General features: G+C 41.2%; 2 protein-coding genes across 4 annotated transcripts; one reads left to right on the top strand and one right to left on the bottom strand.

Annotated features, from left to right (window-relative positions):
- The first annotated feature begins 1153 nt into the window (after positions 1-1153).
- LOC118390901 (CDKN2AIP N-terminal-like protein) lies at positions 1154-3906 on the top strand. 2 transcript variants are annotated; one of them, XM_035781643.2, is made up of 3 exons: positions 1154-1440; positions 1584-1686; positions 2829-3906. In XM_035781643.2, the coding sequence occupies exons 1-3, from the start codon at positions 1229-1231 to the stop codon at positions 2952-2954; spliced, it is 441 nt and encodes a 146-aa protein (XP_035637536.1). In that variant the 5' UTR covers positions 1154-1228; the 3' UTR covers positions 2955-3906. The 2 variants fall into 2 exon arrangements, with proteins under 2 accessions (XP_035637536.1, XP_035637537.1); XM_035781644.2 differs by lacking the exon at positions 2829-3906 and adding an exon at positions 1865-2141 and having other exon boundaries at positions 1164-1440.
- LOC118390900 (ubiquitin-conjugating enzyme E2 B) lies at positions 3897-14954 on the bottom strand. 2 transcript variants are annotated; one of them, XM_035781641.2, is made up of 6 exons: positions 14762-14950; positions 10691-10771; positions 7455-7480; positions 6964-7053; positions 6710-6798; positions 3897-6437 (listed from the first exon to the last, which is right to left on the bottom strand). In XM_035781641.2, the coding sequence occupies exons 1-6, from the start codon at positions 14803-14805 to the stop codon at positions 6309-6311; spliced, it is 459 nt and encodes a 152-aa protein (XP_035637534.1). In that variant the 5' UTR covers positions 14806-14950; the 3' UTR covers positions 3897-6308. The 2 variants fall into 2 exon arrangements, with proteins under 2 accessions (XP_035637534.1, XP_035637535.1); XM_035781642.2 differs by lacking the exon at positions 10691-10771 and having other exon boundaries at positions 14762-14954.
- Between the last annotated feature and the right edge of the window lie 3260 nt (positions 14955-18214).

Below are 18214 nucleotides of genomic sequence, written 5' to 3'. Positions count from 1 at the left end.
CGTATGGGTTTTATTTGTACCTTGTTTTTTTCAACCCCGTCCAGTTGGTGGCGGTAATACACGTTTTGGGGTTGTAATCTGCCATGAAACCCATAGAAGAAGGGCATTTCTCCTGGAGACGGAGTTTTAGCCGATCTTCAAGCAGGCTTTGAGGTGCTGGGCCTTGCTGTATAAACACAACTTTTCACCTCATAAATGTTTTATGTGGAATAATGGGTCGATATTCAATAGATACAAGATGTTATTTTTACCGTAACTGGTTCTCGAAAAACAGTATCCTTGTCAGCCAATTAGTTAGTATTAGTGGGAATCTATTTACACTTAGAGAATTTATGGAAAGATACAACTTTAAGGTTTCAAGCAAGGAAAATGACACTTATAAAAGCTATAACTAGTGGGATAAAATATTTACTTCAGAATAATGCATATTTTGTAACATCTATTGCAAGAGATATTGAGGTGAATGGCATAGGTTTACTAGATAATAAATTCAAAATGTATTAAATGATAACAGTGTCATTTTCCTTGCTTGAAACCTTAAAGTTGTTTCTTTCCATATATATATATATATATATATATATATATTCTATAAATGCTATATTTAGTTAGGCTTCATCATTTGATGTGAACTGGAGCCATGCTTGGCTCACTCTTGGCTCTCCTTTAAGATTATCCATAGACTCGACCCATTTCTAAATATATACCTGATGTTACAAGTGAATGAATCTATTGAACACATTGTGTATTTGTTTACATAGTGAGGTGTTCTGGACTGATGTAAAAAAAATATCTTGGCAACAAAATGCATACCACCATTGAAATTTTGAAAGTTTGATATATTAGTTCACTACACTGATTCCACAATTGAACTCCAGTATGTCATAAATCTATTTATTTTATTAGGAAACATTCTCATACACAAACCAACATTTATGAAAAAAAAAGGCCGAAAACTGATTTGGAAAACTATTTTTAGAATCATTAAAACGAAAACAAAACGTCTAAACAAATTATTCGCTACATATCTATATTATTTATCGGTGTAATCCCTCTGTCTGTTCTGGTTTTTGTGTTTTGCACGTTACTGTTTAATAATAATAAAAAATAAAAACAAGTCTTAGCTGATCTTCATACTGTACTGTCTTTGCTGGGACTTTCGCATGAGCTTCCTGCCTTCCTCTCTGCAAGACGCATTTTTGTAGTACGGAAGCGTGCGTTACTTGTCGACATGGCGGAGGTGGAAATCGAGGAATTCATTGAACAAAACAAGCATTTGGCCACGCTTGTAGATACATATCGTGGCATCTCCGAGAGTGAAAAACAATGGAAGGCCAGGAGGGAATTCCTATTCAGAAATATAAACGACTTTGAGGACCCACACATTGACCAGCTGCTAGCATTGTCCATGGTATGGGCCAACAACGTGTTTCTTGGCTGTCGGTGAGTAAACAATAATACACTTCATGTACATTGACTACCGGTACTTGAAATGTTATTTAGCGAAAATGCCTTCTAGCATAGCATCATGTAACTAATGTATGGAATGCAATGTAACTAACTTCTGTTTCTGCATGCTCTCTCAGATACAGTCCAGACCTCCTGGAGAAAATGAAGGAAATGGCTGAAGGAATTGTGGTGGAGGATGCCCCTGTTTTCAAAACCAGAGATGAGATAATGAAAAAACAGGTCAATTCTATTTCATCCCAAAATAATTCCTCATCTTTTTGTCATGTCTTAGACTAGTCCTTCCAACATATCACTTTCTCCTATCCGCTTCATTCAGGTCAGTGATCACAGACACAGAGGCAAGGTAACACTGTTAGGACACACCACAATAACCATTCTCTCTCTCCCTCTCCTTCAGAAATGATGATTGGAGGACCTGGTCTGTTACTGTCCAACTTTCCTTTTACCAGATTCATAGGATTTTAAAATGTTGTTTTCTTAACATGCAAGCGTATTGTTTTTTAATTGGGTATTACAACAAATGTAACATAAGCAATAACTTCTATAACATTTTATACATTAAAATAATTGTAGTTGATTGGCCTGTTTCAATATCTAATGTACATGACAATGGCCATTATCTGAATACCATGGCTGAGAACATGTTGCAAGAATAAACATTGTAAGGCCAGAAATATGCCATGTGATGATTTACGATTTTTACATAATCTTCTGAGAGCCATGTACTTCACATTCAAATCAAGGGAGGGGTACAGAAAAGGGCTTTCCACGTGGTCTTCACACACTCCTCAGTTCTCCCTAATTATCCCAGAGTGAACTATCCTTGATTCCATGCCTTGCCTCCTTCTCAGAACCTCAGATCTTCTGCTCCAATTCTGCTCCCTGGTGCTTGCCCACTGAGCAGTAAGGGGAACACTGCCCCCTGTCTGCCAGGGATGATCCAGACCAGTCTGCTCTACTACTAAAATATAAACACAACATGTAAAGTGTTGGTCCCATGTTTCATGAGCTGAAATAGAACATCTCAAATGTTCCATATGCACATACAGCTTATTTCTCTCAAACTTGTTTCCATCACTGTTAGCGAGCATTTCTCCTTTGCCAAGATAATCCATCCACCTGACAGGTGTGTCATCAAGAAGCTGATTAAACAGCACAATCATTATATAGGTGCGTCTTATGCAGGGGACAATAAAAGGCCACTCTAAAATGTGAAGTTGTCACACAATGCCACAGATGTCTCAAGTTTTGAGGGAGCGTGCAAATTGACATGCTGTGACTGCAGGAATGTCCACCAGAGCTATTACCTAAGAGTTCAATGTTACTTTCTCTACCATAAGCTGCCTCCAATGTCGTTTTAGATCATTTGGCAGTACGTCCAAGCAGCCTCACAACCACAGACCACGTGTAACCACGCCAGCCCAGGGCCTCCATATCCAGCTTCTTCACCTGCTGGATTGTCTGAGACCAGCCACCCGGACACCTGATGAAACTGGGTTTGCACAAACTATCTCTGCACAAACTGTCAAAAACCGTTTCAGGGAAGCACATCTGGGTGCTCGTCGTCCTTACCAGGGTCTTGACCTGACTGCTGTTTGGTGTCGTAACCGACTTCAGGGGGCAAATGCTCACCTTCCATGACCACTGGCACGCTGGAGAAGTGTGCTCTTCACGGATGAATCCCGGTTTCAACTGATACGGGCAGATGGCCGACAGCATGTATGGCGTTGTGTAGACGAGCGGTTTGCCGATGTCAACAGTGCCCCTTGGTGACAGTGGGGTTATGGTATGTGCAGACATAAGCTACGGACAACAAACACAATTGCATTTTATTGATGGCAATTTGAATGCACAGAAATACCGTGACGAGATCCTGAGGCCCATTTTTAAGGTATCTGATCAACATCTGTATTCTCAGTCATGTGAAATCCATAGATTAGGGCTTAATGAATTAATTTCATTGACTGATTTCCTCATATGAACTAACTTAGTAAGATCTTGGGAAATTGTTGCTTTTTGTTCAGTATAGTTGTGCAATACATTTTATAGATAAAAGGATAAGTAGGGTATCATTTTTTAAATGTGTGCATGCTTTTCTCCTTTGAGAAAACCGCTCATTGAAAGGGGTGGACAGATCTCAAAATTCTTCAGCAAAGGACTCCGGTAGGATACTCGTGCTTTCTCAGGGGGAGACGAGGACACTCCTCCGTTTACCTACTAACTTATTGACACTCTTCAACCACTTACCGGTTTCCGGGTCACAGAGGACTGTCTTTTCCCCCAAATGAGATTCTCCCCCAGTTGCCTGCTACTACCCATCGAGGTTGCAGCGGATGAGGATTATTTACCCTAGTCCATAATACAATCCAAGACAAAACAATTATACATGCCACAGCTGCACTCTTCACATAAGAGCTGAAATCAAAATCTCAAAGTCTGAAAAATGTTTTATTTTGTTTACACAGCATATAAGTATACATTGAGTGAATTCACAAAAAATGTATAACATATCCCTTCTCCATATAAGGTTAAATAAACCACTTGCCACAATATGACCCATCCTGTAAAAAATATATATATAGCAAATCAAATGTTATTTATCACATACACATATTCAGCAGATGTTATTTACCCTAGTAAATATGAAAAATGACTTCCATAATAATGTTGGATATGGACAGTGTACTCGTTAATACAGTGCATTCGGAAAGTAATCAGACCCTTTGACTTTTTCCACCTCAATCTACACACAACACCCCAATAATGACAAAGCAAAAACAGATTACATTTTTGCAAATTCATGTAAATAAAAAATAATAAACAGTTACAAGTATTCAGACCCTTTACTCAGTACTTTGATGAAGTACCTTTGGCAGAGATTACAAACTCGAGTCTTATTGGGTATGAAACAAGCTTGGCACAGCTGTATTTGGTGATACAGAGCCTCTCAAGATCTGTCAGGTTGGATGGGGATCGTCGCTGCAGTTATTTTCTGGTCTCTCCAGAGATGTTCGATCGGGATCAAGTCCCGTCTCTGGCTGGGCCACGCAAGGACGTTCAGAGACTTGTCCCAAAGCCACTCCTGCGTTGTCTTGGCTGTGTGCTTAGGGTCGTTGTCCTTTTGGAAGGTGAACCTTTGCCCCCAGTCTGAGGTCCTGAGCAGGTTTTCATCAAGGATCTCTCTGTACTTTGCCTCGATCCTGACTAGTCTCCCAGTCCCTGAAAAACATCCCCACAGCACGATGCTGCCACCATGCCTCACCGTAGGGAATGTGCCAGGTTTCCTCCAGATGTGGCGCTTGGCATTCAGGCCCAAGAATCTTGGTTTCATCAGACCAGAGAATCTTGTTTTTCATGGTCTGAGAGTCCTTCAGGTACCTTTTGGCAAACACCAAGCGAGTTGTCATGTGCCTTTTACTGAGTGGCTTCTGTCTGGCCACTCTACCCATAAAGGCCTGATTGGTGGAGTGCTGCAAAGATGGTTGTCCTTCTGGAAGGTTCTTCCATCTCCACATAGGAACTCTGGAGCTCTGTCAGAGTGACCATCGGGTTCTTGGTCACCTCCCTGACCAAGGCTCGTCTCCCCTAATTGCTCAGTTTATAGGAAGAGTCTTGGTGGTTCCAAACAAGGCCACTATGTTCTTGGGGACCTTCAATGCTGCATAAATGTTTTGGTACCCTTCCCCCAGATCTGTGCCTCGACACAATCCTGTCTCAGATCTCTATAGATAATTCTATGGATAATTCCTTTTTGCTCGTACATGCATTGTCAACTGTGGGACCTTACACAGACAGGTGTGCCTTTCCAAATAATTTCCAATCAATTGAATTTACCACAGGTGGACTCCAATCAAGTTGTAGAAACATCTCAAGGATGAGCAATGGAAACAGGATGCACCTGAGCTTAATTACGAGTCTCATGGCAAAGGGTCTGAACTACATATGTAAAGAGGTATGTTTTCTTTTAAATACATTTGTTAAAATGTCTAAACCGGTTTTCGCTTTGTCATTATGGGGCATTGGAGGGAATTTAAAAATAAATATAAAAATTGTAGAATAAGGCTAACAAAATGTGAAAAAGGCTTAGCAGATGTGTTGTTCAATTACAGGTCCAAACAGTAGGATTTTTGTTGGAGTCAGCCTACTATCTGTCCATTTTCCTAGATGAGACAAATTCTCCTCTTATTACAAGTGCCACTGTACTTAAAGTTCATTCAATTAACACATTACATGAGATATCTTTTGTGTTTGACTTAGGTCTTTTTTTTCTTCTTTTTTAAAAATCATCGACAAGCAGAATGCCATAGTTACCTTGATCACTCATCAATAATACTGACTCCATTCAGGGCGGTAATTTGAAACTACTGCCAGGATGGGTGCAAAAGAAGATGTCTGCTTTATAGCTGGTCAATTGATCTTACATTTATGCTACACGACAGACTGTAGAATTTCCCAGAAAATACATTATTTTAACCAAGTCGTCATGTTTTATGGATTTCTACTAATTTGCCGATATGACAAAATACTCTCAAATGGTTTAAACCAAGAGATGTTAAAAAATAAACTATTCTGTAGAAACTAAACAATAACCGCATCAATCCAACAAAAAAATATATATTACAAATTCTGTTAGCAATAACTTACATCATGCAATAAAAATAAAAAATTGGAACAAGAACACAAGTATCAGATTGATTTTCTTCAAATGTGTTGGCAAGCAAGTAAAAGTCCCTACTTTCTCTTTCTGGTGGCACTTAAGTTCTTCTGATGTCGGCTTATTTTCTTGATGAGGTAAATGACCGATTGAAGCATTTGATAGGAGTGATGGTGGGGGAGATGTGTTAGGAGTCGACCCAGCTCTGCTCCACGATGGCAGAAACTCTCTTCTCGTACTCCCGCTTGTTTTCTTGATAGAGCTGTGCAGCCTGGCTGTTGGCTGGACTGTTAGGATTCGGCTCATCCAACAGGGACTGTGAACACAAAAAAAAGAAGTTGTGATTGAATGTACCAGTATGAACGTGTGTAGTTCTTCGACACTACACTTTTAGTGAGGTGTCTGAGTCTTACATACAGTATATCCAGGAGCAGAAATAACACAATGCTACATTACAACAAAGGTCACACAGAGCATACTGCAAAACAGAAATTAAGTACACTACATAAAGAACCTGTGTTGCATTTGTAAAATGCACACAGACAAAGTAGTCTCATGTCAGACTGATGGAGAGGATTTCAAACCTACCTGGATAGACGTCAAAATGGACGACACATCATACGTGGGGCTCCAACGATTCTGAAGGATGTCTAAACATATACTTCCATCTGCATAGACTGCAAGATCAAAATGATTGTTTTAATTTCAAAGAAAGATGTATACACAATCACATGACACAGAATAGCTTACTCGCTGGAAGAGCTAAATGCTGAAAAGTTCATACCAAGTTTACGTGACCAAAGTATTTAGGACATCTCGAATGTGTCCATAGGGACTCTTACCATTTGGGTGAAACATTTTGGAGATAAATCGAACCGTGGGTGGCTTGTTAGGGTACTCTTCTGAAAATTCTATCACAAGTTTAAACGTTCCTGCAGAGAGAGAGAGACAATTAGTGTTACTGAAAAGAAACATCCGTTCCTCATTAATCAAACTAAAACTTTATAGAGGGGAGAAGGAAAAGTGGTCCACCCCACAGCTAACAGTCTGTCACATGACTAATATAAGCCTGAATATGAAGGCTGACTCAGCACTTTCTCCAGATTCCACACAGCATAATTAAAGGAGGCGGAGTCATGCACCTGTTCAAACTGATCACACTTCGGAATACCAAGACTCTCTTTGCTCTTGGCTAGCATGACTGGAAAAAGTAAGAAAGCCAAGTTCATTGTTTTCAACCAGTTCATGGGTTACAGTAGTGTTATGATAAACTGATGATTTACATTCCTGTAAGCCAACTCAAACTGAATTAGACATTTTTTTTTAATCTTACCATCCTCAAATGGTGTACCCACAGGCCTGCAAATAAAGAGAGGAACAATTACTTGTACTGTAACAAGCTCATATCTAGTAATTCGACCCCGACTAACAAAACAAATATATTGCCCCAATGGGGAATATTTAAGATAAACAAAGTTCATTTCAGTTAAGAGTAATTAACACAATGCTTAGCATATTTATGTGTTTCCCTTTTATGTAATATATATGATTAAGTGTTCGATTTGCGTCAGAGTTGGTCACTATGCATACTTGATGCTGTATGTTATGTATTAAGCTCATACTTAATGCTATATGTTATGTATTAAATCAAACTTTATATGTCACATGTGCCGAATACAACAAGTGTAGACTATACCGTAAAATGCTTACTTACAAGCCCTTAACCAACAGTGCAGTTCAAAAATAAGAAATGATTTACCAAGTAGCCTAAAATAAAAAGTAACACAATAAGAATAATGAGGCTATATACAGGGGGCACCGGTACCGAGCCAGTGCGCATGGGTACAGGTTAGTTGAGGTAACCTGTACATGTAGGTGGGGGCGTAGTGACTATGCATAGGTAACAAACGAACAGCGAGTAGCAGCAGTGTACAAAAGGGGGGTCAATGTAAATTGTCCAGTGGCGATTTTATGAATTGTTCAGCAGTCTAATGGCTTGGGTGTAAAAGCTGTTCAGGAGACTTTTGGTCCTAGATTTGGAGCTCCGGTACCACTTGAAGAATAGCCGTAAGCGGCCACATTGCGTAAGTGGTCACATGGTGGCTCCGAGAGAGATTCTCGCGTAAAATACAGAGGTAGCCATTATTCCAATCGGTCCTAAGGAAAAACTAATTGTCCCGACGGATATATTATCGAATAGATATTAGAAAAACACCTTGAGGATTGATTATAAACAACGTTTGCCATGTTTCTGTCGATGTTATGGAGCTAATTTGGAATATTTTTCGCCGTTTTCGTGACTGCAATTTCCGGGTGATTTCTCAGACAAACGTGAAGAACAAACGGAGCCATTTCGCCTAAAAAAATAATATTTTGGGAAAAAATGAACTTTGGCTATCTACCTGGGAGTCTCGTGAGTGAAAACATCCGAAGTTCATCAAAGGTAAACAATTTAATTTTATTGCTTTTCTGATTTTTGTGACAAGGTTGCCTGCTGCTAGCAAGGCATAATGCTATGCTAGTCTATGATAAACTTACAAATACTTGTCTAGCTTTGGCTGTAAAGCATATTTAGAAAATCTGAGATGACAGGGTGATTAACAAAAGACTAAGCGGTGTTCCAATATATTTCACTTGGGATTTTCATGAATAGGAAGATTTTCTAGGAAGATTTATGTCCGTTGCGTTATGCTAATTAGTGTCAGGCGATGATTACGCTCCCGGACCCTGGTTTGAGAGTCACAAGAAGTTAACTAGTGATTATGTTAAGATTGTTTTTATAAGATAAGTTTAATGCTAGCTAGCAACTTACTTTGGCTCCTTGCTGCACTCGCGTAACAGGTGGTCAGCCTGCCACGCAGTCTCCTCGTGGATTGTGATGTAATCGGTCACAATCAGCGTCCAAAAATGCCAATTACCGATTGTTATGAAAACTTGAAAATCGGCCCCAATTAAAATCGGCCATGCCGATTAATCAGTCGACCTCTACTTGAATCTCTCGACCCGCTCCACTACAGCCCTGTCGATGTTAATGGGGGCCTGAGGGAGAGGTTGTTGTCCTGGCACCACACTGCCTGTTCAGGCAGGTTACCTTCGCTTCCTTGGGCACAGGTACTATGGTGGTCGACTTGAAACATGCAGGGATTACAGACTCAGTCAGGAAGAGGTTGAAAATGTCAGTGAAGACACTGACATCACCTGGTAATCCGTCTGGCCCAGCGGCTTTGTGAATATTGACCTGTTTAAAGGTTTTATTCACATCGGCTACCGAGAGCGTTATCACACAGTCATCCAGAACAGCTGGTGCTCTCCTGCATGCTTCAGTGTTGCTTGCCTCGAAGCTAGCATGAAAGGCATTTAGCTCGTCTGGTAGGCTCACGTCACTGGGCAGCTCACGTCTGGGTTTCTCTTTGTAGTCCGTAATAGTTTTCAAGCCCTGCCACATCCGACAAGTGTCAGAGCCAGTGTAGTATGATTCAATCTTAATCCTGTATTGACACTTTGCTTGTTTATTAAACTCATACTTGATGCTGTATGTTATGTATTAAACTCATATTTCTTGATAGTGATTGAAGTCAGACTGGAGGTACACTGATATTGATGACCGTATGAACATTGTGTGATTCTGTAGCATCTGGCAAAAAGTCTGTCTTTTGTTGTGACTTTGAACAAGCCTCTCTGGCTGTTGAGAATGGCTTACCAAGAAAAACTTCCAAAAGGACTAATTTGAGGCTAAAAGGAGTTGGAGCACTCAACACAAAAAGGCAGAGATTCCCCCCTCCCAGCTGTTGTTTAGAGAACATTGGTGCTGTGATATTAGAATACAAATAATGAGTATGACTATGCAATTACATTCCAGGTTTCAGATACATTTATTTTGTTAATTGGAAATGGGAATATTTGTGTGGCAAATAGCCTCCACAGTTCAACAATTACATGTCACCATCTAAACTAACCCCCAGCCAACACACACCTCTGGCTCCCACTCTGACTGTAGCCTAAAACCACAGCTCAATTTGCCCATATCCACATGGTCCTGATGCCCATGCCAGGATGATCACACTGGCACAATAACTTTAATTTTTCTATTTATGCGTTATTTTACCAGGTAAGTTGACTGAGAACACGTTCTCATTTGCAGCAACGACCTGGGGAATAGTTACAGGGGAGAAGAGGGTGGGATGAATGAGACAATTGTAAACTGGGGATTATTAGGTGACCGTGATGGTTTGAGGGCCAGATTGGGAATTTAGCCAGGTTAACACCCCTATTCTTATGATAAGTGCCATGGGATATTTAGTGACCTCAAAGTCAGGACACCCGTTTAACATCCCATCCGAAAGACGACACCCTACACAGGGCAGTGTCCCCAATCACTGCCCTGGGGCATTGGGATATCTTTTTTAGACCAGAGGAAAGAGTGCCTCCTACTGGCCCTCCAACACCACTTCCAGCAGCATCTGGTCTCCCATCCAGGGACTGACCAGGACCAACCCTGCTTAGCTTCATAAGCAAGCCAGCAGTGGTATGCAGCTGGCAAAATAACAAGGGTGGCTTTAGAACACTCACCCAAAAATAACAGCATTCCACATCATGATGTTATTCTCTGATGGAGCACCACTCACGCCAGTTGGGGGGTCTTCTTGAAGTCTGAGGACAGAAAAACCGAGAGGAAACAATAGAATGAAACCTCAACCTTGGCCCAACGACTGGTTTTCTAAACATCAAAAATATTTTGGAGCAAACAAGACGACAAGTGTGCATCCTATTAAACTGAAAGAAGTGGTATTACTTCTTTGCAAAACAACAGCCATGCATGACAATCACTCTAGAATCCAGAGTCCATTGTGGGCTTCAACATACAAAACAACCCAAACCATAATGGCATTATTACAACCTTAAATATCGGTCCTCCTTGCCGCTTATTATCACCAAACCCCAGTGTTCTCTGGTAACTCTAAATCCAGCAGTACCATTCCAAAGCGCACCGCAATAAATTTAAAAAACTAACTTCAACAGCTTACCTTCACGCACCAGGTGAGACTGTTTTTTGTAGATCCAACTACAAGTCTCCACAGAGAACACCACTGACCCCATTTAGTGTAATCCCCGTGTCAACGAAAAGGCTACAACAATGGTGCTGTTACCAATTGTGAGTCCCTTTTGAATCATGTCACCGTTCCCTGCAAGTCCAATAAAAAGCATGAGCTGGCACACACCCAGAGAACATTACTTATTGTAGATGTTCTGACTAACTGCGAATAAACTGTAAGCTATAAAAACAAAGAGCTGCACACTCCATATGTATAACCTCAAAGTAATTTGTTTGGTAAAAACCACCAACGTTTGTTTTGGCATCACTGTGCCTTCGTCAGGGTAATGTCATGAATGCTTGAACCAGGTTATGTAGACAAACAATCTACTAATTGCACTGTTTGTCTACATAAGCTAGTGATGATGAAACATTGGTGCTTTTTTAACCAATAAATGACTGAAGGTATATACACTGCTCAAAAAAATAAAGGGAACACTAAAATAACATCCTAGATTTGAATGAATGAAATATTCTTATTAAATACTTTTCTTTACATAGTTGAATGTGCTGATAACAAAATCACACAAAAATTATCAATGGAAATCAAATTTATCAACCCGTAGAGGTCTGAATTTAGAGTCACACTCAAAATTAAAGTGGAAAACCACACTACAGGCTGATCAAACTTTGATGTCCTTAAAACAAGTCAAAATGAGGCTCAGTAGTGTGTGTGGCCTCCATGTGCCTGTATGACCTCTCTACAACGCCTGGGCATGCTCCTGATGAGGTGGCAGATGGTCTCCCGAGGGATCTCCTCCCAGACCTGGACTAAAGCATCCGCCAACTCCTGGACAGTCTGTGGTGCAACGTGGCGTTAGTGGATGGAGCGAGACATGATGTCCCAGATGTGCTCAATTGGATTCAGGTCTGGGGAACGGACGGACCAGTCCATAGCATCAATGCCTTCGTCTTGCAGGAACTGCTGACACACTCCAGCCACGAGGTCTAGCATTAGGAGGAACCCAGGGCCAGCCGCACCAGCATATGGTCCCACAAGGGGTCTGAGGATCTCATCTCGGTACCTAATGGTAGTCAGGCTACCCCAAAGAAATGCCACCCCACACCATGACTGACCCACCGCCAAACCGGTCATGCTGGAGGATGTTGCAGGCAGCAGAATGTTCTCCACGGCGTCTCCAGACTCTGTCACGTCTGTCACATGTGCTCAGTGTGAACCTGCTTTCATCTGTGAAGAGCACAGGGCGCCAGTGGCGAATTTGCCAATCTTGGTGTTCTCTGGCAAATGCCAAACGTCCTGCACGGTGTTGGACTGTAAGCACAACCCCCACCTGTGGACGTCGGGCCCTCATACCACCCTCATGGAGTCTGTTTCTGACCGTTTGAACAGACACATGCACATTTCTGGCCTGCTGAAGGTCATTTTGTAGGGCTCTGGCAGTGCTCCTCCTGCTCCTCCTTGCACAAAAGCGGCGGTAGCGGTCCTGCTGCAGGGTCGTTGCCCTCCTACGGCCTCCTCCACATCTCCTGATGTACTGGCCTGTCTCCTGGTAGCGCCTCTATGCTCTGGACACTATGCTGACAGACACAGCAAATCTTCTTGCCACAGCTCGCATCGATGTGCCATCCTGGATGAGCTGCACTACCTGAGCCACTTGTGTGGGTTGTAGACTCCGTCTCATAATACCACTAGAGTGAAAGCACCGCCAGCATTCAAAAGTGACCAAAACATCAGCCAGGAAGCACAGGAACTGAGAAGTGGTTACCACCTGCAGAAACACTCCTTTATTGGGGGTGTCTTACTAATTGCCTATAATTTCCACCTGTTGTCTATTGCATTTGCACAACAGCATGTGAAATTTATTGTCAATCAGTGTTGCTTCCTAAGTGGACAGTTTGATTTCACAGAAGTGTGATTGACTTGGAGTTACATTGTGTTGTTTAAGTGTTCCCTTTATTTTTTTGAGCAGTGTATATATGGAGTAGAGGTCGACCGATTATGATTTTTCAATGCCGATACCCATTATTGGAGGACCAAAAAAGCCGATACCGATTAAATCGGCAGATATTTTAGATTTATTTGTAATAATGACAACAATACTGAATTAACACTTATTTTACCTTAATATAATACATCAATAAAATTACTTCAGCCTCAAATAAATAATGAAACATGTTCAATTTGGTTTAAATAATTCAAGATTGAATCCCCCGAGCTGACAAGGTGAAAATTTGTCGTTCTGCCCCCGAACGAGGCAGTTAACCCACCATTCCTAGGCTGTCATTGAAAATAAGAATGTGTTCTTAACTGACTTGCCTAGTTAAATAAAGATTAAATAAAGTAGATTTTTTTTTAAATACCGATTTCCGATTGTTATGAAGACTTGAAATCGGCCCTAATTAAAATCGGCCATCCCGATTAATCGGTTGACCTCTAATACGGAGTGTGCGACTCTTTTTCGGAAATATTGATGTTGCCAACCAGATACTTGCTGTGTGACGTAGACTACAAATAGACTAACTAATAAAACTAATAAAAAAAACTAAACTAAAAAAACTAACTAATAAAATATCTTATGAACAATGTATGTCTAAAATAGGTGTTGTGTGAGACTGAAACTAAGCATTTACCAAAGTCACAATGCTTATCAAGAAATGCTCCATTGGTCTATTTTACACACAAGGACAGTTGATGGCAGAGGAAGCCAGGTAGAGTAGGAATAGAGATGTGACAAATGATACAATTATGAAAGTTTAAACTGCCATTTAAAAATATATGTTTTCCGTAAAAACGATAGCAAAACATCCATGTGAATTCACAATTCACCTGCGATGCTGCCAGCAACGGTGTCCCTTTCAGATGGTTAAGCATTGCACCTGTACCTCAATTCGACCTCGCAAAGTTTGTATTTCCTTCTCAAAGTATTGCAATACAGGACTTCACTGTTGTCGCTTCCCGTTCTCTGCCATTTGTCCTACTGTTATTAACAACAATGACACATACGTGGAGAGTCAACTCCCGGTGTCGACGGACATTTCTGAGTGTCAAGATTCAGCTTGCACTCGACTCCTAGGATTCAGTCTTTCAGTTAGTGGTGGCCAAAGTTAAATGCCCTTCCAAACTTCAGTTATTAAATAACGAAATCATGGACTACAGTTTATCCTGGCCCATAGACTACTTTCAGGGTGAGGAACCATATAACATCATGTTGTACAATTGGTAACTACACCTTTAATTTAGCTAGCTAAATACAAGTATATTTAGCTATCTAGCTACACATGTTGATGAATAAAACAAGTTAACTGGCTAGTAGCACATCTGTATGGCTCTAGCATGCTGGCTAACTGAAGCAACATTGTTACATCTAGCTAGGTACCAGACAGTACAACGTGGCTAGGTATTAAATTAATGACTGGCTCATTGCTAGCTAGCTACAGCCAACTCTGCACTGTACATGCCTCAAATTAACGGTACTGTTAGCTAACTAGAGCCAAGTGTCTAGCTAGCTTTCCAGCAAGCGTTAATGTAGTTAGATAACGTTAGCTAGCTAAATACAAAACAACGCAGAGCTAAAACACTGCATTACCTTTTGAAATCTCTCATAAGTCGTCTTCTAGCGGGAGTAGACATGATTCAAAGCGTAAGAACGTAGAATTTGGTCATACAAATATATCGAAACGGTGTTATTAAGGGGTAAATCTTTCCTCTGTGCTTTTCTCTTCTTCTCGACACAACTACAGTGACGTCATGTACCTCCACAGGGGGGAAACCGCAAGGACTTTGGATTGGAACAGTGCACTTTCTCGATGCGTGGTGTAAATGTCATCAAATGAACGCACTTTTCCCAAAATGTAAACACTGCATGCAATTTCTACGACACCTTAACTTGGTTAGTATTCAAACCTTTAGACTTATGGGTTGTCACACCAGGTCTCAGGGATGTCTAGCCCAATAAATGGCCAAATGAGCCTATGTTACTCCTTATAGTCGATGGACCTTACATGTTCTGTTCAGAGGCAAATTGGTTCTGGAAGCCAAAACAGCGAAATAATCCATGTAAACTAAAAATGGATTTTCAATTGTGGTCCGGTTATAGAAACGTAAAGCCCTTTACTTTCATATCACATCAAAGTAATAGTACAAATGCTGTATATACACTTACTGTACACTGTTTTAATGAAGTTACAGCCAACAGTGTTCTTCGATAACACTTGTATGGCGTCCTTCGTGCGTTTACACGCAGGTGTTAAGAGACAATGATAGATAAATAACATACATTCCACTGTGTTTTCAGTAAACAAGCGCTGTAAACATGTAAAAAAAAACTAAACCTATAAAGGTGTGTAGTAATTTTTTATGATTTCTCACTGTTATGAAATATACCTTATGGTTCCAAAACCATAATGCAAGCCATGTGTTTTACTGGCCAGAAGATACTATTGGGGAGGCAGGGTAGCCTAGTGGTGAGAGCATTGGATTAGCAACCGAAAGGTTGCAAGTTCAAATCCCCAAACTGGCAAGGTACAAAATCTGTCATTCTACCCCTGAACAGGCAGTTAACCCACTGTTCCTAGGCTGTCATTGAAAATAAGAATTTGTTCTTAACTGACTTGCCTAGTAAAATGAAATTGTCAAGGGGCACTATAGATAGTAAGCATATAGGAATGTGTTAAGGGATGGCAAACTGGAAATTCCTTTGGTCTCTGAGTTAGCTTGGTAAATCAGTTCTTGGTTTAAGGATTCTAGTTTTAGATGATTGCACTAACTGTAAATGAATCTGAAAAAGATTGTCTGCTACTAAAATATTACTCAAATGTAAATGTGTGGGCATCGATGTTTGGAAATGTGGACTTGATAACATCTGATGCCTCTAATGCTGTGGATGTATTTCAAATAACTGACTCCACACTGTCTTAATCAAACTGTTGTCCATTCTTCCAAGGGAGCACATATAACCCAAAGCTTTTCTGATATCAATAGGGCAACAAGCCTGCTAGGATTTCACCATTGTTGAAAAGTAGGTCACGCAGAGACAAAAAGGCAGTGTAAGTCTGCATCCCAAATGGCACCCTATTCTCTTTTGCCCGTTCTGGTCAAATGTAGTGCACTAGTGAAAAAGGTGCTATTTCGGACACATCCTCATTTTTTTCCTGGCTCCCCGATGAATTAGTTATTCTCATGATGCTCAACAGATTTACATCATATGTGGCTTTGTGGCTTATCAAGGGGGCAGAGAGGGACAATTGGCTTCACTCTATAAATAAACTTGATTCAATCCCTGGCCAGCAGCGACAAACAAACCAACGCTGAACTCAACTGTGCCATTCAGTCTTTTACCCATGCCTACACAAGGAAAAGCCCAACGATCCTTTTGACATTTTGGATCTGGACATAAACGCAAGCTAAATAAAGGGCATCGAGAGAACATTACTGTTGTTGTTTTTTCCTTCGGTGCTTTCATTGGGATAACTAACCTGGTGGAGATACACAGGCCTAGTACTGTGAGAGAGAGAGAGAAGTGGTCCCCTCCATATTAGTCTTTTATCAGGTTCAATCTGTGGTTTATTAAACCTCTGTGTTGGAACGGGATACTAAGGCTATTTGACTCTCTAATCAGCCCCAGTGTGTTCCTCTCTGTCTCCGCTGAGAGTGGCTCTCTGGAGGGCGCTAATGGCAGCGTGTCAGTGAAGATGGAAGCCAATAGCCACAGTGGCAGGTAGGTAGGGACGTGAAGAGGTCTCCATCAGCTGTCTGTGGACAGAACTCGTCCTCCCAGCAGACTAAAAAAGCTATTTACAACACCCAAATGATTCATTACACTCCATAGTGCTGTGATGGCTGCCACCATGCTGAGTGCAGGGGATGTAACCAGTGCCATGTACTGTCTATCAGTGCTAATCAGAAGGGAAGCTATGTGTTTGTACAGCTAATATCTCATTATAGTGGTGTTGTTTTACTCCTGAATGTGTGATGGTCATAATTGGATTATGGAATGAGAGGACCTTATGGAATGAGGGCTCCCCTTCTATTCTCTGTTATGTAATGGCTGCTTTCAGTTCACCTATTGACTGTCATTAAAGTGTGTGTATGGTAAAACTAAGTACAGTAAATTGACACACAATTGCGTGTTTTTGTCTTGATCGGGCCTTTGACTCGCCATCAGCAGGACCTGTACTTCCAGAACCCTATTTTTGCCGTGGCCAGTCTCTGCTAGGTGCAGCTCCTCAGGGACCCCAGGAAGAAGTACAACAAACTCCACCCCTTAGTTGCTGAAATAGTGGATGTAAGTCTGCAGAGAGATTGTCAAGAATGTGTATGGAGTGGGACAGGAGTGTTTTCCTGACTACGTCACCAGGAAAAACTGGATTTTCCATGACGGGTCACAAGGTCTAGAAAAACTCCTGGGCCTAACCATTTGGTTTGCGTTGGTTGTTTACTTTCACAGTGACGGTCTCCTTTTTTTCAGACACGCCTATAGATCGATCCTGCTGACAGGGCTACGTGCTCCATGTTGCTCATTCACCGATACTTCTCCAAAGATGGGTTCCCTGAAAGGTGAGTCAGGGCAACCTCGCATGTCGAGTGGACTTGGAGAAGCAATTAGCCAGTGAGAGTGGAGAGAGACGTTTGACCTACATGCTGACCTGCTTACATACAGTACCAGTCAAAAGTTTGTACACACCTACTCATTCAAGGGTTTTTCTTTATTTTGACTATTTTCTACATTGTAGAATAATGGGAGTGTGGTACTATATTGTCACAGTGTCATAATCTGGCCACACACATGTTGATTTGTCTTGTGTGTCTAGCCTTGAACCTTCCTTGAAATTGTTTAACATTTATGAGATACTGTCAAGTAGTTGTAATAATGTCATGATGAAGTGCCATTTACCTGAATGACTGCTGGTTCCTGCTCCAGATTCATACCAAAGTTACAGGTGTTGATATTGAAAGATACCAAGGTCAACAGCATGCACAGAATCCATAGTGGCTTGTGGGAGGCACCAGAGGAGTTGGGAGCAGTAGTCCCATTCTCATG

The sequence above is a fragment of the Oncorhynchus keta genome, chromosome 12, assembly GCF_023373465.1.
Source record: "Oncorhynchus keta strain PuntledgeMale-10-30-2019 chromosome 12, Oket_V2, whole genome shotgun sequence".
Lineage (NCBI taxonomy): Eukaryota > Metazoa > Chordata > Actinopteri > Salmoniformes > Salmonidae > Oncorhynchus > Oncorhynchus keta.
This window is presented reverse-complemented; position numbering and strand designations above follow the sequence as displayed.

What these genes read in the sequence shown, in the direction of transcription:
- LOC118390901 (XM_035781643.2), top strand. Translation starts at nt 1,229, where the DNA reads ATGGCGGAGGTGGAAATCGAGGAATTCATTGAACAAAACAAGCATTTG. An exon ending in AACGTGTTTCTTGGCTGTCG is followed by an intron (nt 1,441 to 1,583) that starts GTGAGTAAACAA and finishes ATGCTCTCTCAG; the next exon opens with ATACAGTCCAGACCTCCTGG. An exon ending in ATGAGATAATGAAAAAACAG is followed by an intron (nt 1,687 to 2,828) that starts GTCAATTCTATT and finishes ATGTCGTTTTAG; the next exon opens with ATCATTTGGCAGTACGTCCA.
- LOC118390900 (XM_035781641.2), bottom strand. Translation starts at nt 14,805, where the DNA reads ATGTCTACTCCCGCTAGAAGACGACTTATGAGAGATTTCAAAAG. An exon ending in CTTATGAGAGATTTCAAAAG is followed by an intron (nt 10,772 to 14,761) that starts GTAATGCAGTGT and finishes TTCTGTCCTCAG; the next exon opens with ACTTCAAGAAGACCCCCCAA. An exon ending in GGGTACACCATTTGAGGATG is followed by an intron (nt 7,054 to 7,454) that starts GTAAGATTAAAA and finishes CTCTCTCTGCAG; the next exon opens with GAACGTTTAAACTTGTGATA.